The sequence below is a fragment of the Artemia sp. Qi Xiang Cuo genome, chromosome 8 (assembly GCF_049724085.1).
Source record: "Artemia sp. Qi Xiang Cuo chromosome 8, ASM4972408v1, whole genome shotgun sequence".
NCBI lineage: Eukaryota > Metazoa > Arthropoda > Branchiopoda > Anostraca > Artemiidae > Artemia > Artemia sp. Qi Xiang Cuo.
The window spans coordinates 44,755,670-44,779,571 of NC_142801.1; the positions used below are offsets into that span (position 1 = coordinate 44,755,670).

Genomic DNA, 23,902 nt, shown 5'->3' on the forward strand with positions numbered 1-23,902 from the left:
TCCTCGGCACCTTTCCAAATGAGCGGGGATTCCCCACCGGTTCCTACACATTGCAAAAAAGTGAGCAGTACGAAAGTGAGCAGCTTTATTTCATTTTTTAAGGTCAATTTAGACGAAGTTACGTGCGCGCACGTAACCGCGTCTAAATTAACCTTAAAAATGAAATAAAGCTATGTCGACTTTGCATATTTTATTCAACATAACCGAGACAGCGCGGGAGGGGGGCATTCCTGTCGACTTTTGGAGGATATTTCCCCCATTTTTCAACAATCAGGCAATTTTCTCAACCTCTTTTCTCATGGTGATAGCTTTTGACTGAAAACACTAACATCAAAACTTAAACGGTCAGAAATAGAGGCTGGGCTGTTTCCAAAGATTTAGCTAAAAAACCAGTCTGGTTGGAAACGTGGAGTTTTCATACTGCTCACTTTTTTGCAATGTGTAGGAACCGTTGGGGAATCCCCGCTCATTTGGAAAGGTGCCAAGGAAAGGCAAGCAAATAGCATGTAGTTTCAAAACGTGTTTAATCACGTTTCTTGAATGAAGTATCTGTACTGTACATTCAAGAGGTGAAATCAATAAAGAGATTGTTACTTACTTACAAATATTTTATAATTTCTTGAATGAAATTTCCGTATTGTGTATCCAAGAGTTGACTTCAAGAAAGAAATTGTTACTTACTGAGAATTTTTTCATAATTTCTTGAATTAAATTTCTACATCGTGTAGCTAAGTGAAAATTGTTTGTGATAAAGAGAAAAAAAAGTTACTTACTTGCGATTTTTTCTTAGTTTCTTGAATGAAGTATCAGTACTGTATATTCAAGAGGTGAAATCAAAAAAAGAGTTTGTTACCTACTGCGAATTTCTTCATAATTTCTTGAATTAAATTTCCACATCGTATATCTATGTCGTGAAAACAATTAAGAGTTTGTTACTCACTTAGGATTTTGTCATAATTTCTTGAACGAAATGTCTTTTTGTTTATCCCGCAGGTGAATTCAAGAAAGAATTTGCTACTTACTTACAATTTTTTAATAATTTCTTCAATGAAATTTCTGTATTGTGTATCCAAGAGGTGACTTCAAGAAATAATTTGTTACTTACTTACAATTTTTTCATAGTTTCTTAAATGAAGTTTCTGCATTGTGTATCCAAGAGGTGACTTCAGGAAAGAGTTTGTTACTTGCTTACAATTTTTTCATAATTTCTTAAATGAAATTTCCGTATTGTGTATCCAAGAGTCGACTTCAAGAAAGAAATTGTTACTTACTGAGAATTTTTTCATAATTTCTTGAATCAAATTTCTACATCGTGTATCTAAGTCATGAAATTCTTGAATGAAATTTCCGTATTGTGTATCCAAGAGTTGACTTCAAGAAAGAAATTGTTACTTACTGAGAATTTTTTCATACTTTCTTGAATTAAATTTCTACATCGTGTATCTAAGTGAAAATTGTTTGTGATAATTAGAAAAAAAAAGTTACTTAGTTGCGTTTTGTTAATAATTTCTTTAATGAAGTATCTGTACTGTATATCCAAGAGATGAATTCAAAAAGAGTTTGTTACTTACTTACAAATATTTTCATAATTTCTTGAATGAAATTTCAGCATTGTGTATCCAAGAGGTGACTTCAAGAAAGAATTTGTTACTTACTTACAATTTTTTCATAGTTTCTTAAATGAAGTTTCTGCATTGTGTATCCAAGATATGACTTCAGGAAAGAGTGTGTTACTTTCCTACAATTTTTTAATAATTTATTAAATGAAATATCCGTATTGTGTATCCAAGAGTTGACTTCGAGAAAGAAATTGTTACTTACTGAGAATTTTTTCATAATTTCTTGAATTAAATTTCTACATCATGTATCTAAGTCATGAAAACAATAAAGAGTTTGTTACTTACTTGGAATTTTGTCATAATTTCTGGAACAAAATGTCTTTTTTGTTTATCCAGCAGGTGAATTCAAGAAAGAATTTGCTACTTACTTACAATTTTTTCATAATTTCTTTAATGAACTGTCTTTTTTATTTACCCAGGAGGCGAATTCAAGAAAGAATTTGCTACTTAATTACAATTTTTGATAATTTCTTAAATGAAATTTATGCATTGTGTATCAATTAGGTAACATGAGTGTGTTACCTATATACAATTCCTTCATAATTTCCTGAATGAAATTTCAGTATTTTGTATATAATAGGTGAAAACAATAAAGATTTTATTACTTACTTGCGATTTTATTATGATTTCTTGAATTAAATATCTGTATTGTGTCCATGAAGCGAATTCAAGAAAGCTATTTTTACTTACTTACAATTTCTTCATAATTTAAGGAAATGAATAAAACTATTCTAAATTAAATTCTACATCGTGTAGCTAAGTGAAAACTGTTTGTGATAAAGATAAAAAAAAGCTACTTACTTGCGATTTTTTCATAATTTCTTGAATGAAGTATCTGTACTGTATATCCAAGAGGTGAAAACAAAGAGTTTGTTACTTACTTACAAATATTTTCATAATTTCTTGAATGAAATTTCCCTATTGTGTATCCAAGAGTTGACTTCAAGAAAGAAATTGTTACTTACTTAGAATTTCTACATAATTTCTTGAATTAAATTTCTACATCGTATATCTAAGTCGTGAAAACAATTAAGAGTTTGTTACTTACTTAGAATTTTGTCATAATTTCTTGAACGAAATGTATTTTTGTTTATCCAGCAGGTGAATTCAAGAAAGAATTTGCTACTTACTTACAATTTTTTCATAATTTCTTTCATAAAATTTATATATTGCGTATCCAAGAGGTGACTTCAAGAAAGAATTTGTTACTTACTTACATTTTTTTCATAGTTTCTTTAATGAAGTTTCTGCATTGTGTATCCAAGAGGTGACTTCAGGAAAGAGTTTGTTACTTGCTTACAATTTTTTCATAATTTCTTAAATGAAATTTCCGTATTGTGTATCCAAGAGTTGACTTCAAGAAAGAAATTGTTACTTACTGAGAATTTTTTCATAATTTCTTGAATTAAATTTCAACATTGTGTATCTAAGTTATGAAAACAATAAAGGGTTCGTTACTTACTTGGAATTTTGTCATAATTTCTTGAACGAAATGTCTTTTTTGTTTATCCAGCAGGTGAATTTAAGAAAGAATTTGCTTCTTACTTACAATTTTTCATAATTTCATTAATGAACTGTCTTTTTTATTTACCCAGGAGGCGAATTCAAGAAACAATTTACTACGTACTTACACTTTTTTCATGATTTCTTTAATGAAATTTCTGTATTGTGTAGCCAAGAGGTGACTTCAAGAAAGAATTTGTTACTTACTTACTTACATTTCTTTTATAGTTTCTTAAATGACGTTTTTTCATTGTGCATCCAAAAGGTTACTTCAGAAAAAAGTTTGATACTTTCTTAAGTTTTTTTCAAATTTCTTCAATGAAGTTTATCACACGTCCTTCAAAGAGGGGACTTCAAAAAAGATTGTTTTACTTACAATGAATTTTTTCATAATTTCTTTAATGAAATTTCTTTTTTCTTTATCCAGGAGGTGAATTCAAGAAAGAATAAAATTTCTGCATTGTGTATCCAAGAGGTGACTTCGAGAAAGAGTTTGTTACTTAATATGAATTTTGTCATAATTTCTTTAATGAACTGTCTTTTTTATTTACCCAGGAGGTGAATTCAAGAAAGAATTTGCTACTTACTTACAATTTTTGATAATTTCTTAAATGAAATTTCTGCATTGTGTATCCATGAGGTAACATGAGTGTGTTACCTATTTACAGTTCCTTCATAATTTCTTGAATGAAATTTCAGTGTTGTGTATCCAATAGGTGAAAACAATAAAGACTTTATTACTTACTTGCGATTTTATTATGATTTCTTGAATTAAATATCTGTATTGTGTCCAGGAAGCGAATTCAAGAAAGCTATTGTTACTAACTTACAATTTCTTCATAATTTCATGAAATGAATAAAACTATTCTGAATTAAATTTCTACATCGTGTAGCTAAGTGAAAATTATTTGGGATAAAGAGAAAAAAAAGTTCCTTACTTGCGATTTTTTCATAATTTCTTGAATGAAGTATCTGTACTGTATATCCAAGAGGTGAAAACAAAAAGAGTTTGTTACTTACTTACAAATATTTTCATAATTTCTTGAATGAAATTTCCCTATTGTGTATCCAAGAGTTGACTTCAAGAAAGAAATTGTTACTTACTTAGAATTTCTTCATAATTTCTTGAATTAAATTTCTACATCGTATATCTAAGTCGTGAAAACAATTAAGAGTTTTTTACTTACTTAGAATTTTGTCATAATTTCTTGAACGAAATGTCTTTTTGTTTATCCAGCAGGTGAATTCAAGAAAGAATTTGCTACTTACTTACAATCTTTTCATAATTTCTTTTTTGAAATTTCTGTATTGTGTATCCAAGAGGTGACTTCAAGAAAGAATTTGTTACTTACTTACAATTTTTTCAGAGTTTCTTAAATGAAGTTTCTGCATTGTGTATCCAAGAGGTGACTTCAGGAAAGAGTTTGTTACTTGCTTACAATTTTTTCATAATTTCTTAAATGAAATTTCCGTATTGTGTATCCAAGAGTTGACTTCAAGAAAGAAATTGTTACTTACAGAGAATTTTTTCATAATTTCTTGAATGAAATTTCTATATCTTGTATCTAAGTTATGAAAACAATAAAGAGTTTGTTACTTACTTGGAATTTTCTCATAATTTCTTGAACGAAATATCTTTTTTGCTTATCCAGCAGGTGAATTCAAGAAAGAAGTTGATGCTTACTTACAATTTTTTCATAATTTCTTTAATGAACAGTCTTTTTTATTTACCCAGGAGGCGAATTCAAGAAACAATTTAATACGTACTTAGAATTTTTTCATGATTTCTTTAATGAAATTTCTGTATTGTGTAGCCAAGAGGTGACTTCAAGAAAGAATTTGTTACTTACTTACTTACATTTTTTTCTATAGTTTCTTAAATGAAGTTTCTGCATTGTGTATCCAAGAGGTGACTTCAGGAAAGAGTTTGTTACTTACTTAAAAATTTTTCAAATTTCTTAAATGAAATTTCTGCATTGTGCATCCAAGAGGTGACTTCGAGAAAGAGTTTGTTACTTACTATGAATTTTGTCATAATTTCTTGAATGAAATGTCTTTTTTATTTATCCAGGAGGTGAATTCAAGAAAGAATAAAATTTCTGCATTGTGTATCCAAGAGTTGACTTAAAGAAAGAGTTCTTTACTGTATATTAATTTTGTAATAATGTGTTGAATGAAATATCTTTTTTATTTATCCATAAGTTTAATTCAGGAAAGAATGTTCTAATTATTTAAAATTTTTCATAATTTCTAACATGAATTTTATGCATTGTGTATCCAAGAGGTGACTTCAAGAAAGAGTTTGTTTCTTACTTACATTTTTTTTTCATAATTTCCTTAATTAAATTTCTGTATTGTGTAAAAAAGAGGTGAATTCAATAAAGAGTTTGTTACTTAATTACTTACTTACAATATTTTCATAATGACATATCCATTAACGGATGTTGATAAATAATTTATTCATTTTGATACCAAGATTTTGTCAATGTTATCCCATGTGTCTGACAATAGATGTATGCAAATTCCTTTTCTTGCGTCTCCGACGTTTTATTAGACATTATAAACGTTTTATATGCTAGCTTACTCTAAAAATAATGAACACATAACAATGTAATGCATAATATGTTTTTAATGAAATAATGCTATGTAGAATATTAATACAAAAAATATATTATGATACATTATTAATATCAATGATTAACTTTGGACATTTTGAATCTGTTCCATAAAATAGTTCACCATGTTCTCTCTTGATATTGTAGCTATTGTCTTTTCGTAGTTCGTAATCAGTAGAATGATCATTATTCCATTTTGAGTAATACACAATTTTTACTGGTGTGTCATCAACAGGCTCAATTTTCTTTTCATCTTTGGTATTATTTGGTTCAATGACTGTTTGATCAATGACAGTAACGTTTGCAGGTGCTTTGTTTTTCATCGATTCATTTTTATATTCCAGAGTGATATTTTCTGCCAATGCCCTTTTTATTTTTCTGGCAATTTCACTGTCTATTATCACATTATTTTTACACAGGTAACAGTTTCGGCACGTAGACAAGATATGGTTTATGATATTAGTAGAAGAGTAGGCCTTTCTTTTATTGATCTTTCATTGAATGCTAATACCCGAAAGGTGACGATTGGATGTATCAGTAGGTAATGTGTTACCTGCAACAGTAGCAAGGAGTTGTCCTCTATCATAATGATTATTTTTATGTTGGCATTCTCTTTGAGTGCAATCATCTCTGGAGATCTCAATCTCACATAACCACCAACATAAGAGTTGAATTTTTTCGGTATTCCAAAGAAATTTAATTCCTTACTGTCATGACAATGCATGCATACATTTCCAATAGCGCTACCATCTGTACTTGTTTCAAAGTTTAAATACTTTTCTTTGTCGGCATTCAATGCTACAATTACCTTGTTATGTAAACACACTTTATTAAAATGCTCCATCTTCACTTTTTTTTTAAAGATATGACTTATGTGTTTATCATTCCACTGCGTAAAAAATACTGATTTAATACATGCAATAGATTAGGTAGTGTCAATAACCGGTCATAAAATACCAGTGGGAAAGTCACATCGTGTCTATGACCAATCACAGAGCGCAATTGTTAGAACTTTACGCATATTCTGACATTTTAAGTTCTGTACAAAAAGAAAAATATAAATAAAGTTGAAAAATTTTGAAGTTTTAAAAAAATTTTGAATTAAACGCTTTTAGGATATCGAGTGTATTTACTGATATCTACAGCATTACAGAGTCTCTTAAATCCCGTAAAGCTATTTTTAAATGTATAAGAATTATTTATTTGACAGAAATCCTAAATTTTGTTTTTAATGGGTATCAAGTAAAGAAAAACCACACGGAATCAGGCAACGGAGTCTCTCAAACCCCGTAAAGTTATTTTAAAAGATACAAGAACTACTTATTTACAACAAAAATATCGTTTTTAATGAGCACTAAGTAAAGAGCAACCACAAGGAATCAGGCAACAGAGCCTCTCAAACCCCTCAAAGCTATTTTAAAAGATACAAGAACTACTTATTTAACACAAAAATTTTGTTTTTAATGGGTATCAAGTAAAGAAAAACCACACGGAATCAGGCAACAGAGTCTCTCAAACCCCATGAATCTATTTTAAAAGATACAAAAACTAATTATTTACAACAATAATTTTGTTTTTAATGAGAACTAAGTAAAGAAAAACCACCCGGACTAAGGAAACAGAGTCTCTAAAACCCTGTACAGCTATTTTAACATATAAAAAAAATACTTTTTTAACACAAAAATTTCTTTTTTATTGGGCACAAAGTAAAGAAAAACGACACGGAATCAGGCAACCGAGTCTCTCAAACCCCGTAAAGCTCTTTTAACAGATACAAAAACTACTTAATTAAAACAAAAATTTCGTTTTTAATGAGCACTAAGTAAACAAAAACCACACGGAATCAGGCAACAGAGTCTCTCAAACCCCTTAAAGTTCTTTTAACACATAAAAAAACTACTTATTTAAAACAAAAAATTCGTTTTTAATGAACACTAATTAAAGAAAACCACACGGAATTAGGCAACTGAGTCTCTCGAACCCCTTAAAGCTATTTTAACATATACAAAAACTACTTATATAAAACAAAAACTTCTTTTTTAATGAGCACTAAGTAAAGAAAAACCACACGGAATCAGGCAACTGAGTCTCTCAAACCCCTTAAAGCTCTTTTAAAAGATACAAAAACTACTTATTTAACACAAAATACAGGCAAGCAAATAACATGGGAATTCTTATACACGCAAGCAAATGACTGAGTTATTTTTACGTCACAATTTTCAACTTAAAACCATTCTAATTATAGCATCCCCATTTCTCATACTTTAATTACTCGTTACGCTTTCTTAACCACCGGAAGTTTAACCTACGTAAATTAAGTTATAGACAATACTGGTTTAGAAAAACTGGAATAAAACAATTGATACAGTTTAAATTGCACGCTACCTTTGAATAGGCAATGTGATTATACCCACCTAACCAGATTGTACCTACCAAACCCGTAAATCTCTTGGCAAAGTTGTAATGACCTGTAGAATAGAATATCTACTAGAAAAACCTGTTTGGTACGGGGGTGTCAGCAAAGTATAAGGTTCTACCAGAAAAACCTGTTTGGTACGGATGTCTCCGCAAATAACATGGAGATTGCTAAACGTCTCCGCAAATCCAGACGAGCATCTCTACTAACTGTACTACCCTTTTGTTATTATAGTACTTCCTTCACAGGAGGAATCTTAGTAACAATTACCCAACACAGCTATAAATCATACGGTGCAAATGAAACTCGATATATTTTAAATATCAAATAAGAAAAAATCAATCAGATTGAACCAGTAGAAATTAATCTAAAAAAGCGAAATGTCGACCGTAGGAAAATTGATCTTTGAAAAATTTATACAATTTTCAAAACTTCATTTTGTGGTATATTGTAAAATTTATTTTAGTGAAATTGAATAAAGTCGCAATCTTTTTACTATAGACTAAATAGCATACATTGAGTTTGTCAGGCATAAGTACGAGATAAATTAAATGAATTTGGTATGGCCGATAAAATAGAGAGTGGATTTTGACCTCGCAATTTTGATACAGGAACAGTGCTAGATTAAATAATAGCTCATACCTTAAGATTTGTACATGGTGCCACCTTCCATCACTAACATCTGTTAAAACATCACTGATATCTGCCTCGTCTCGACCCAAGCTAAATCGAAAATGAATTTTTGATTTCTCAATTGTCAATGAGAAAAAATCGCTTAAAGACATTGAATGTTTTCTGCCTGCCCACAAAATAAGTCCATTAGGAGATTCTGTTCGAAATCTCAAACTCAATGAAAGCTGACTTCCTCGAATCCTGTAATTAAAGAGTAACGCTTATCCATGTACTGCTTATGTGAGACAGCTGTCGTACGTATTTTGTTAATGTTATAATATTTCATTCATATTAGCAATATTTCACGTATACAAAACATGCTAAATATTCTTGGGGGAGGGAGAATTTTTGGCTCCTTAGCCATCCGACTTCTCTGAGGTGCACCTCTGACTGAGTTCCCTGAATAAAGAAATGGTCTAAAAATTAGTAAAAATATTTCCAGTAAACATGAAAATAGTAAGTGTCTAGAAAAGGAAAATAAACACGGTAAAAAGGTGAAAAAAACTATAAAAAGCAGACTAAAAAATCAGAATACAAAATGTAAGACTTGGAGAGAACAAAATGGGAAAGAAAAACTAAACTTGAATAGTTTTAGGCCACCACAGTAGAAGGGCCTTATTGACTCGTGACAGGACATAATTTATGCGTGTTTTATGGTTTTTGTCAGTGAGATTTTGAAAAACAGGAATTTTGTCACATTTATGGATGGTTTTATGGACTTTGTCAGTGAGAATGGAAAAACAGGAACTTTGTCACATTTATGTCTGTTTTCATGGATGGTTATGTGTGTTGATCGATGTATTTGATGGTTTTATTGATTTTGTCAGTGAGAATGGAAAAACAGGAACTTTGTCACTCCCTTCTTGTTGTTATTCGAGCCAGATGTCATAGTCAATGTTATTGTTTGGCCACGTGTAATGACATGAGGGTGATTTACATAATCGCTCGGGGAATTATTGATTTATGACACGGGGGGTGATTTACATAATCACTAAATGGATGGATGGATGGATGGATGGATGGATGGATGAATGGATGTATGGATTGATGTATGGATGGATGGATGGATGGATGGATGAATGGATGTATGGATGAATGGTTGGATGGATGGATGGATGGATGAATGGATGGATGGATGGATGGATGGATGGATGGATGAATGGTTATGTGTGTTGATCAATTTATTTGATGTTTTTATGGTCTTTTTCAGTGACAATGGAAAAACAGGAACTTTGTCACTTTCATGGATTATTGAGTCATTAATCAAATTGTCTCCGGGGAATGTCTGACGGATGACGCTGAGTTAATTAATGTCTTTGGAGTTCGAACAGAAATGTCTCTGGGGCAAAATTTAGATTACACATGACAGATGATGTCATGATTGATTGATTGACATGAAAGGGGAATTAATTTGTTGTTCTAAAGAGAATATATTTGACGCAAAAGGGAATTAATTTGGAGTTCTACCAAGATAAAGTTTTCCGAGGCAAAGTTTAGATCACACATGACAGATGATGTCATGATTGATTGATTGATGAAAGGGGAATTAATTTGTTTTTTCTAAGGGGAATTATTGATTTACGAAAGGGAATTAATTTGTTGCTTCTAAAGAGAACTGTCTCTGAGCGAATATTTAGATCTTAGCGCGGGAATCATGTTTCCAAATAATTGAAATGCGCCAGCACAGAGATGCCAAACAAAGGGAACATGGTGAAATTCCGTTTAGGGATTATTTGGGCGAAACCGTCTTAGCTATTTTATGGAATTATTTCGGCAAAACAGTTAGAGACATTATAAAATATGATTTTTGAAGAGATTTTAGAAGAGAATTTGAGGGTGAAAATCTGTGGTCGTTATAATACACAAGTTCCATTTGAACAGTGTTGTGAGGTCCTCTACCACAACCCCAAAGGCCTCCGCTCCCCCGACCCCCACCCCCAAGGGTTCCGCTCCCCCTACCCCAACCCCAAAGGGTTCCAATCCCCCTACCTCAACCCCGTAGGAAGCGCCCAGTCCTCAAGGGTCCTCCCAAGCTCCCAAAGAGCCCCCAGACCCCCAAAGGCTCTCCCTGGGCCCCCAAAGGCCCTCCCCAGGCTCCCACAGGTCCACCGGGCTCCCAAAGGACCAATCGTTGCTCAAGGGCCCCCCAGACCCCAAAAGCCCCTACCCGAGCCTCCAAAGGCCCTCCCCGGTCCTCAAGGGTCCCCCCAAGCTCCCAACGGGCCAAAGACCCCCCCAGGCACTCCCCCGGCCTCCACGGGTCCTTTCCCGATCCCCAAAGGTCCACTGGGCTCCCAAAAGACCACCCAATCCTCAAGGGGCCCCGGATCCCCAAACGCCCACTCAGGGCCCCAAAGGCCCTCCCCCGGTCCCCATACATGCACACAAAAACTTACACTCACACAAAAACTTACACACATGCACAAAAACTTACACACACACACAAAAACTTACACACACACACGAAAACTTACACACACACATGAAAACTTACACACACACGCCAAAACTTACACACACACACACACACAAACTTACACACACACACACACACACACAAAACTTACACACACACACACGCACACACGAAAACTTAAACACACATTCCAAAAATAACACACACACACAAAAACTAACACACACACACACACAGACAAAAACAAAATTACACAAGAACACAAAAAAAACTCACACACACACGCAAAAAAACTAGCACACACACACACACACACACACACACAAAACATAAAAACACACACCCACGAACAAGAACACACACAAGACAAAACTTACACACACACAAAAACTTACACACACACACAAACTTACACACACACAAAAAAAAAAAAATTAAACAAACAAAAAATTACAAAAACACACACACACACACAAACTAACAAAAACAAATAAAAAAATAAAACACAAAAAAAAAAGATTAGACACAAAAATACTAAAAACAACAAAAAAAATATAACAAACAAACGCAAAAACTAACTTGAACAAAAAAAAAGACATGATAACAAAAACTTAAACAGAAACAAAAACTTAAACACACGCACAAAAAATTAAACACACACACAAAAAATTACACACACACACACACGAAAAATTACACAGACACTAAAAAACTTACACACACACAAAAACTTACAACCACACACACAAACACACACAAAAACATACACATGCACACGAAAACATACATGCACACAAAAACTTACACACACACACACATACAGAAAAATGACAAACACACTTCAAAACTTACACACACAATATCATAGACACATAAAAACTTACACACACACACACACACACACAAACTAACACACACACACACAAACAGACACACACACACAAACACTGACACACACACACACGAAAACATACACACACACAAAAACTAACACACACACACACTAAAACATACTCACACACAAAAACTTACAAACACTCAAAAAAACTAACACACACACACAAAAACTTACACACACACACACGAAAACTTACGCACACACACGAAAACTTACACACACACACACTCAAAAAATAACAAACACACAAACACTAACAAACGCACACACACACAGAAAAACTAACACATGCACACGAAAACTTACATTCGCAAAAAAACTTACATGCACACAAAAACTTACACACACGCACAAAAACTTACACACACACACAAAAACTTACACACACACGCAAAAACTTGCACACACACACGAAAACTTACACACACACACACACACACACACACACACACACACAAACACACACACACACACACACACACACACACAAACACACACACACACACAGACACAAACTCACTAACACCCACACACACTCACACACACACACACACCCCCACACTCACACACACACCGACACACACACAGAAAAAGAGAGACAGAAACACAGACACAAACACACACACACACACACACACACACACACACACACACACACACACACACACACACACACACACACACACACACACACACACACACACACACACACACACACACACACACACACACACACACACACACACACACACACACACACACACACACACACACACACACACACACACACACACACACACACACACACACACACACACACACACACACACACACACACACACACACACACACACACACACACACACACACACACACACACACACACACACACACACACACACACACACACACACACACACACACACACACACACACACACACACACACACACACACACACACACACACACACACACACACACACACACACACACACACACACACACACACACACACACACACACACACACACACACACACACACACACACACACACACACACACACACACACACACACACACACACACACACACACACACACACACACACACACACACACACACACACACACACACACACACACACACACACACACACACACACACACACACACACACACACACACACACACACACACACACACACACACACACACACACACACACACACACACACACACACACACACACACACACACACACACACACACACACACACACACACACACACACACACACACACACACACACACACACACACACACACACACACACACACACACACACACACACACACACACACACACACACACACACACACACACACACACACACACACACACACACACACACACACACACACACACACACACACACACACACACACACACACACACACACACACACACACACACACACACACACACACACACACACACACACACACACACACACACACACACACACACACACACACACACACACACACACACACACACACACACACACACACACACACACACACACACACACACACACACACACACACACACACACACACACACACACACACACACACACACACACACACACACACAAACACACACACACAAACACACACACACACACACCCACACACACACACACACAAACACACAAACACACATAGATAAACACAAACACAAACACATAAAAACAAAAACTGTCACATGCACAAGAAAACTTACATGCACACAAAAACTTACACACACAATTAGACAAAAAATTACTATGTTTATGTACAGTTATGTTTAAGCAATAAATCCTTCTACCAATCAACCCATCTCCCCCAAAACACTTTTCAGCCTTTTCGTGTTAATATTTTTTATTTCAACTCATCCACACGGGTTTTTCACTAGCACCTCGGCCTCCACTATAACTATCCTAATAGATCCTTCTACCAATCAACCCATCTCCCCCAAAACACTTTTCAGTCATTTCTTGTTAAAAAAATCTTTAGTCATTAAGAAATTTCAACGACCATCCTGTTGCAGAATTCCTATCAAGTCAAACAATAAAGCAAAAACGAAAACACCTAAAAAAACCCTAATTTTAAACAGTTTTTGGGAAACAAGGTGGAAGTAAAGTGCAATTGCTCCGAAAGTAACCATAACTCTGAAAAACAGAATTTTAGTAATTATAGATACACGAAAATGATTGGCTTTATACGCTGATTCCAAATACATAAATTTCCTTAGGTTTAAAGTTATCCGTCAAAAGCTAAAACCTTGAGAATGTTAAGCCTCGACATGTGATTGGTTGCAATTCCTTTTTTCTTGCCAAGCCTTGACCTCCCTAATTGAAGGATATGAATTAGAACCATGGGAACGTAATTTCGTCGTATTTTGCTTATTTTCGTAGAAAAAAACACTGAAAAGCAATATTAAGAGCTATATTTGTGAGTTTTTCACTGAAAATTCCCTTTTTCTTGCCAAGCCTTGACCTCCCTAATTGAAGGATATGAATTAGAACCATGGGAATGTATTTTCATCGTATTTTTCTTATTTTCCTTGGAAAAAAACACTTAAAAGCCATATTAAGTAATATAATTGTGAGTTTTTAACCGACAATTACTTTTTTTTTGCCAAGCATTGACCTCCCTAAGTGAAGAATATGAAATAAAATCATAGGAACGTATTTTCGTCGTATTTTTAGTTTTTTTGTCGAAAAAAACACTGAAAAGCCATATTAAGAGCTGTATCTTTGAGTTTTTCACTGAAAATTCCTTTTTATTGCCAAGCCTTGACCTCCCTAATTTAAGGATATGAATTAGAACCCTGGGAACGTATTTTCATCGTATTTTTCGTAATTTCCTAGGAAAAAACACTGAAAAGCCATATAAAGTGCTATATCTTTGAGTTTTTCACTGTAAATTCCATTTTTTTAGCCAAGCCTTGACCTACCTACTGAAAGGAAATTAAAGAGAATCATAGTAACGTATTTTCATAGTATTTTGCGCACTTTCCTAGGAAAAAAACACTGACAATCCATATAAAGTGATCTTTGTTTGAGTTTTTCCCTGTCAATTCCCTTTTTCTTGCCATGCCTTGACATTCCTAATTAAAGGATATGAATTAGAACCATGGGAACGTAATTTCATCATATTTTGCTTATTTTCGTTGGAAAACAAACTGAAAACCCGTATTAAAAGCTATATTTGTAAATGTTTAACTGACAATTCCCCTGTTTTTGCCAAGTCTTGACCTCCCTAATTGAAATATAGGAATTAGAACCTTGGAAACGTATTTTCATCGTATTTTACGTATTTCCATTGGAAAAGACACATAAAAGCTAGATTAAGACTTAGATTTGTTATTTTTTAACTTAAAATTCCTTTTTTTTGCCACGCCATGACCTCCCTAATTAAAGTATATGACTATTTATGGCTTAAAAAAATTTATGGAACATTAATTTACTCTTCCGGCACTTTCGTATGGGCTATAAACTGCTAAACATGTCTCCATTGAAAGAGATTCCTATATTTAATTATCTGAACCCTGTTTGACAATATACTTCATTTTAAGGTTTTCTTTAGTTTCAAATGTTTTTGATTGTTTGTTAACCTTTGTATAGTTATTAGTTATAATTAAAAAGGAAGCATATAAAAAGCATTAAGCCCTTTAAAATACTTTTCTGTAAGAAGCAAATGAACGGAAAGCATAGAGACATCACTTACAGCGTGCAAATTGGCCGGTCCCCAGTGATCAACAGGTCTCTTTCTAATTGGAGCATGACGGTCAGCATACCTGTCCCATGACTAATGTAAATTATAGGTCACGCCCTAGCTACAATAGGCCCATAAGGGCTGATTACTCATTTTAGAGACAAAAAACCCAAACAAAAAGCAAAAGCAAGTACACTTTAAAATCTCCCTCCCCCCCACACTCGAACTTTCTGGCATGGATCTAAGCTATGGATCTGCCATGCCATGGATCTAAGCTAGCTCTTTCTTCACAAAACTTTTTCCAATCTTCTCTTTTAGCTCTTACAATTTCATATTATTATCTCTAAGGGAATTTTTCATATTTAGTTCACTTTCTAAATCATCCAAAATGTTATAAATTCTCAAATTCCTTCTATAATCTCGTCTTAATTTTGTCAGTTCCGGACTCCACCACCTTGCATACTTTCTTGATCTTTTACTACCAAAAACTGGGGTCGAATCAGCAGTGGTATCAGAAATCAACTTTCCGAAACTTTCAACAGCCACCTCTAACTCTTGTACGGACGACACAGGAAGCGAATACACATCATATATTCTACTAAGTAAAACTGAGCTAAATATTCCCCAATCTGTTTTACCATAATCATACTTTTGAGGGATTAAATAAAAAAACAAGTTTTTTTACTGAAAGTAAGGAACGACGTTAAAACTTAAAACGAACAGAAATTATTCCGTATGTGAAAGGGGATGTACCCTCCTAACGCCTCGCTCGTTACACTAAAGTTTTTTATTGTTAAAAAAAAATAGAGTTGTGAGAAAGTCAAACTTTAGCGTAAAGAACGAGGTGTTGAAAAGGGGACAGCCCCTTTCATTCATTGAATAATTTCTGTTCGTTTTAAGTTTTAATACCGTTCCTTACTTTCAGTTAAAAAAACTTTTTTTTTTATTTAATTTTTGAACGTTTTTGAATTAATGCAGGTTTTGATTTTGGGTCATCGTACATGAATAATAAAAACAAAATTTGTATATTAATTTTACTTTTATTTGTTTTTACTTTTATTTGTTTTTAATTTTACTTTTATTTATTTTGTTAAATGGCTTTCTGAAACTTGTTTAATTTTATTTACGAACGTTTTTATTAGTAATAAATATACGTAACTTACGAATTAACTTACATAACGACCTTCTATATTCATATATTTTTAATACGTATATTAGGGGGCTCGCCGCCTAGTCAATACCTCGCTCTTTAAGCTAAAGTTCGAATTTTGTTTCAATTCTTTAAAAATGACCCCATAATCACAAAAGCCGTTACTTAGAATAAATAGCTCTTATGAAAGTACTAAAAAATCTTTGGCTTAAAGAGCGAGGTATTGACTAGGGGGTGAGCCCAATCATACACGTAATATTTTCAGATCGTTTTAAGTTTTGATGTTACTCCTTATTTTCAGTTGGAAAACTTGCTTTTTTATATTTTATTTCTGATCTTTTTTTAAATAATGCTGGGAAATCCAGCGCCCCCTTCATAGCAATGTCCCTTCCCCCATGACAACTTCCTTCATGGAAAGATCCTCCCACAAAACCCCGACCCACCCCCAACCCTACAACCACAAAAAAAACCCCCAGAAAACGTTTGTATACTTCATAATAACCAATACGATATGTTAACATTGGGTAAAGTTCATAACTTTCAGCCCTCCCCCCGGGGACTTCGGGGGATTAAGTCATCCTAAAGAACATAGTTCTCATATTTTCAACCATGCTGAACAAAATGGCTATCTCAAAATTTTGATCAGGTGACTTTGGGAAAAAATGAGCGTAGGATGGGGCCTAGTTGCCCTCCATTTTTTTTGGTCACTTAAAAAGGGCACTAGAACTTTTAATTTCCATTCCAATGAGTCCTCCCACGATATTCTAGGACCACTGGGTCGATACGATCACCCCTGGGGAAAAAAAAAACATAAAACAGATAAACACGCATCCGTGATCTTTCTTCTGGCAAAGAATGCAAAATTCCACATTTTTGTAGATAGGAACTTGAAACTTCTACAGTTGGGTTCTCTGATACGATGAATATTATGGTGTGATTTTCATTAAGGTTCTATAATTTTTAGGAGGTCTTTCCCCCTTTTTTCGGAAATCAGCCAAATTTTCTCAGGCGCGTAACTTTCGATGGGTAGCACTAAACTTGATGAAAGTTATATATTTGAAATCAGCATTGAAATCTAATCCTTTTGATGTATCTATTGGTATAAAAAACCCGTTTCCTAGAGTTTCGGTTACCATTGAGCCGGGTCGCTCCTTACTTACAGTTCGTTACCACGAACTGTTTGAAAGCATCTAACTCTATTTCAAAATAAATATACAAATGATCAGACAGTGACGGGAAATCCGAAAGAACTTTCCGGTTCTTAATAAACGGAACTAGATTATAACCTACAACTGTAACATCTGGGCTAGAAGAGCCGACATAATACGTCGGCACATTTGGGTTATTTATTACAAGTAAATTCTTATTTGCAAAATAATCATCTAAATCTTTTCCTCTTCTATCACTATTGCAACTTGTCATCTAAATCGGGCTTTTAACATTAAAGTCACCACCAACAACATGATTACTATGATTGCTTAACCCATCAGTAACAGCTAATACATTAGATACTGACTGAATTGACGGGGGGCAATATATTGACGAAACAACAACTTTATGACTTGGCAAATAAATAGACACAGCTACACATTCATTAGACGAATCATCAAAATTAATGTCTACACGAAAACATTTTTTAACTAAAACAGCTTTACTGAAAAACCTCTTACCGTAATCAATTTTTGAAAAACAACCATTTTCTCTTGGAATACACGAAAGCTTTCCGAGCTTATTAACATAGGGTTCCTGCAGCAGAACAACATCTGGCTTTCTTTCTGCAATGGTTTGTTGTAACTGCACCATTGCACAGAATGAATGCTGCAAGTTAATCTGGATGAAAGACAATGATCTATTCACTACATTTACACTACCTGATCGCACCATTGTACGTCATACAGAATTTGGTCTTGCAGTTTTGCTATAATCTTTTGTGCAGTTGGGCACTTTTTCAATTTTGTAAAACACGTCAGGGCTTCCATTGGTTTTGCTTCTATGGTGACAGGCACTGCACGATGGGCGACCAGAAAATGATTTCGGGCAATCATCAAATTATGGTTATCCATACAAAAAGAGCAGCACTGCATACCTCTGCACTCAGTTGCTCGGTGGCCATAAAGGTAGCATTTTGAAGACTTTATGAGGGACACATAGTCATCACAGCGCTTCATCAAGAAGCCAAGCTTCACATGACCGTATAGCAGGATAGACCTGCAGAGTTTTGGGCTAACTTCAAGTACAATATTAGCACTGTTTATATCTTTTCTCAACATTGTGACAACTTTCTTAGCTCACCTTGACCAACCATGTCTTTAACATTATCGTTGCTTCGCATGAACTCTGTGCGGAACGAATCGGCATCTTCACACTCCGTGACGTCATACACGATTATTCTCGGCATCTTTTTCTTCACTTGCACAGCTTTATACTTTGTCGCCGCGTACCGCCGATGCAAACGAACGGGGCGAGGTCACAGTCGACTGTGCAACCACATACACAAAAATGGGTGTTCTATTTAGGTTAACAATACGTTTTTGCAGTTTCACTACTGTTTGCAGATGGTGATTTTCGGTACAAAGTAGTTGCGATCTCTCTTTTATAACATTTTGATGTAAAACGAGGACGCGGTCGCATATTTCTTAGTCATAGCGCTTCCCGCCAGGGACTTTTTGTTTACATTTCTGTAAACGTCTTTCAGCAGTCTTAATAACACAGCGACACTTTTTTGTTGTTCTACGGAACATAGAATTTCGTCATCATTTTGACTGGCCGCATCAATGCCTGAAGCCATTGCCACTGCCACTTGGATGAAAGTGAGAGTCAAACCCGGTCTGCAGTAACCGTGTTCATTTCTCGGATCGCCAATATTCACTAGATTATTTATATTTTTGTTTGTGTCATTTTGACACAGATTAGACCGAATAATGTGAAAGATCTTTAGCTGTCCCGTTCTGCACTTAATTGTCTACAGTGTGGTGTAATTCTTAACACTATTCACGGCTGGATAAGCAAGACATGCGTTTTTGTCCAAATCTTGCTGCAAAAGAGGTCTTCCCACCTTGAAAGCTAAACTGAGACTCTATAATACCCTCCCTTCTACAACAAAAAGTGTGTTGTTAATTTTTCCTACGTTAGTATGTCCTCATTAAACACTCATACTGTTTTTGCAAGGAGTTTGAGAATGTACCGCAAGAAATATAGGTTTTGGGAAAGTTACAAAATAAAATTTCTATTTTTTCCGACTTCAACAATATATACATAAGATAAAACCATAAAAACAGTCAATTATCTTGATTTTCTGTACAAACTAGAAGATAGTAACTAAATACCTTTTGGGAAGTAAAGATTGATATAGGAAAAAAAATAAGCAAAAACCATTATAGTTTGAAAAATGGAGATTAACAAACGATACAGAAATTTGTTTTTCACAGGTCTCAAAAATATTCCTATCCTTACCCCATAGACTCCACATTTATACTTCAATCTTTTTATTATTCACTTAGCATAAAAGACTATGATCATATGAAAGTATGCTTAAAATCCAAGTTACTTCGATTGTTGTATCAATCTTTTTTATCCCATTAAGTTCTCGATTATGTTTAGCTCAGCATTTCTATTTTCTGTCACTTCCGAGTAGATAATTCCCATTTTGTTCGAGATTGAGTAGCTTTTAGGAAAATTGCTCAATCGCTTCCTTCGAAAGAAGAAGAAGAAATAAAAAGAACAATTCCATTTTAGCCAAGGTCAGGCAAGAGTCATCATCAAATATAAGCACAGATTTACGCAAGGACTAGAAATTAAATTTGGTATGCCAATGCTTGGTTTTGGGAAATTCAGTACTTCAACACAGCCATCTATCGTACCAATACCACTGCCTAAGTAAAAAGTGAAGTCGGAAAAGTGTATTATTCATTTATTCATTATTGTTTTTCTTCACCTAGGAACTAAGTATGAAGGAGCTGTCGTAGAAATTTTGGAAGGAGCTCATTCGATAGGAAATCGAAACTTCTAGTGCCATTTTTAAGAGTCAAAAGTGATTGGAGGAAAACCAGCCGCCTCCTATACCCATTAATTTCCCAAACACATCCAATTAAAATTTTAGATAGCCATTTTGTTCACCCTAGTTGAAAGGTCCAATAATGATGTCCATCTTAAAGCATTCAGTTGAAAATTTTAGGACATGTTGAGAGGGATCCCGCTAATTCTGCTACTATCACTACTATTACTACGACTATTACTACTGAGACTAAGGTTAGGAAGGTGAAACTGTCAGGAAATGTTTAAGGTTGAACTAGTTAAAACACACTCCGCGTATGCAGGTTGTCGAAAGGGTTGTCACAGGTTGTCAACTATACTCCATGAAAAGTTTAGAGCATTAAGTTCAAACTTTCAGTGCATGTTGAGGAGGATGTTGAGCAAGCCAAAAGGTGCTATATGCATGTTACTATTACTAATACTTCTGCTGCCACTATTAATGATACCACTAAGGCTAAAGATATTAATCGAAACATTTTCGGAAAATGTTAAGGGGTGTGTTGAATTAAATTGTAACACGCTAGGAGTATGCAGGCTTTAAAAAGGCCGTATCAGTAGTATCACAAGAACGGCTTAGAGCATTAAGTTGATACTTTCAGGGCATGTTCAGGGGTATGCTGAACTTGTAAAAATGCACTATGTACGTGCTACTGCTAGTAGTAGAGTAGTAGTAGTGGTAGTAGTACTGCTGTTAGTACTACTATTGCTAAAACTAATGGGATTAATGTGGAACTTATAGGGACTGTTGAGGGAGATGTTGGACTAAATTAAAACATATTATGTGCATGCAGGTTATCAAAAGGACGTGTAATCAATATCTCAGAAACGGCTTGAAGTACTAAGTTGAAACTGTCTGTTGAAATAGAAACAAAGAAACAATGCCCTTTATTACTTTAAATTACTTCTGCTATTATGAAAACGACTTTTGATAATGCTAAGGCCATTAGTGAAACTTTCAGGGAAGGATGAGGATGGTTTTGAACAGAATCAAAAGACACTATGTATATGTAGTTTATCAAAGGAGTGTATTTACCAATATCCTTGCAACAGCTTACGGTATCAAGTTGAAACTCCCAGGGCAACCAATATTACTAATACTTTTGTTACTCATTTTACTACTACAACTTCTACTATTACTGCTAGTATTGAACTAAATTTCAAGTGTATCCAGGTCGTCAGAATAGACCATGTTGTCAAGGTAACTAGGTGGGATATCTTAGGACTATGATATGGTATATGATATGATATTTGTTAACATTAAAAGATGGGTCATAGTTATCACAACCATGTAAAAGTTTACAAATAATAAACAAATACGCGCCCTTAAACCTAAATTAAATTATAAATAAATTACAGAAAATGATCCCTATGTATCAGACTTGTAGCCACAAACTTACCCAACTTTTTAATCCCCCACAAAACTTCTATCGCCTAATATTATATCCACCAATTCTTCCCTTGTATTTCATCCGGGGAAAATTCCTCACTCAGACCTTTTAGTTCCAAGCAAAAGCCAAGAAATTAAATAAGTCATCCTCCCCATCTCCACAGTGAACAAAAGTAAGGACCTGTCTCTGACTTCACCATTCCTAGATACTTCCTGTTATCACCAAGTGGTAAAACAATTCCCATTGCTGATACTGTTCTCTTTATTTCCTCCATATAAAGCCTTGCCTTAAGATAGTTCCTCTCCTCATCCTTCCTTAATCCTAGCATACACAGAGAAAGACGGGACCACTGTTAAATTACAATACCATTTTTGGATTTCCTGGTTCTCTTAAATAATCCTTGCCTGTTTGGAAACCACCCCGCTTTCTAGGCCTAACTTCTCCCAAACTTTCTAAATATATCTTACTTAACTAGCCCAAGAAAATTTTCCCCTGTCACTCAAGCCCTCTTGGTGTGCTACAAGGTGATAGGCTATTAAAGGTATAAAGTATAAGCTTTTACAGAAAATTTATCTTGCTTTGAAACTAAATCAAAAGGCTCTATGCGCTCTGTGGTTTTACATAGGAATTCTGAGCAGTATCTCAAGAAGGACTGAGGGCATTAATTTGATACTGTCACGGCTACTACTATTACTACTTCCGTTCTAATTATTGAACTAAACCTAAAGGGTGTAAGGGCATCCAGGCCTTCAAAATATCATAGACACAATGTCTTAGGAACAGAATAGGTTATAAGGTTTAATTTTTCAGGGAAAGCTGAGTAGATGTAGAACTAAATCAAAAGATACTATATGTGTCAAGATATTTGTAAAGGCGTATATTATTGGAAATTGTTGATAAACATTTATCCAACCTATAAATAGTAAGCCAGAATATGGATTCTTATAGAGAAAAAGAAAACCGATTAAAAATATTTTCTTTTCACCAATGAAAAAGACTATGTCCATAAAAAGAACAGACATTAATTTGAAAAACTTCAAAAAAATACATCTTAAATATTTTCTCTATTTTAACTTTAATAAATCCAATATTATTAGACTTTCAGGAATAATATCTGTAAATATATATATATATATATATATATATATATATATATATATATATATATATATATATATATATATATATATATATATATATATATATATATATATATATATATATATATATATATATATATATATATATATATATATATATATATATATATATATATATATATATATATATATATATATATATATATATATATATATGTATATATATTTGCTTTTTTGAAATCATTTCTTCACAAAATTTGAAATTGATCTACAGCATGATGAAAAGGCTGAGTAGTTTTATATTCATTTAATACCAAGATTTCTTACAACG

At 34.1% G+C, this 23,902-nt stretch overlaps 1 protein-coding gene across 1 annotated transcript in view; it reads right to left on the minus strand.

The window, feature by feature from the left end:
* LOC148949453 (pikachurin-like) overlaps positions 1 to 23,902 on the minus strand; it is a 293,057-nt gene that overhangs the window by 28,803 nt on the left and 240,352 nt on the right. The window contains exon 11 of the mRNA XM_089093487.1: positions 8,796 to 9,026. Within this exon, the coding sequence (XP_088949613.1) occupies positions 8,796 to 9,026 (231 nt within the window). The remainder of the gene's footprint in view (positions 1 to 8,795; positions 9,027 to 23,902) is intronic.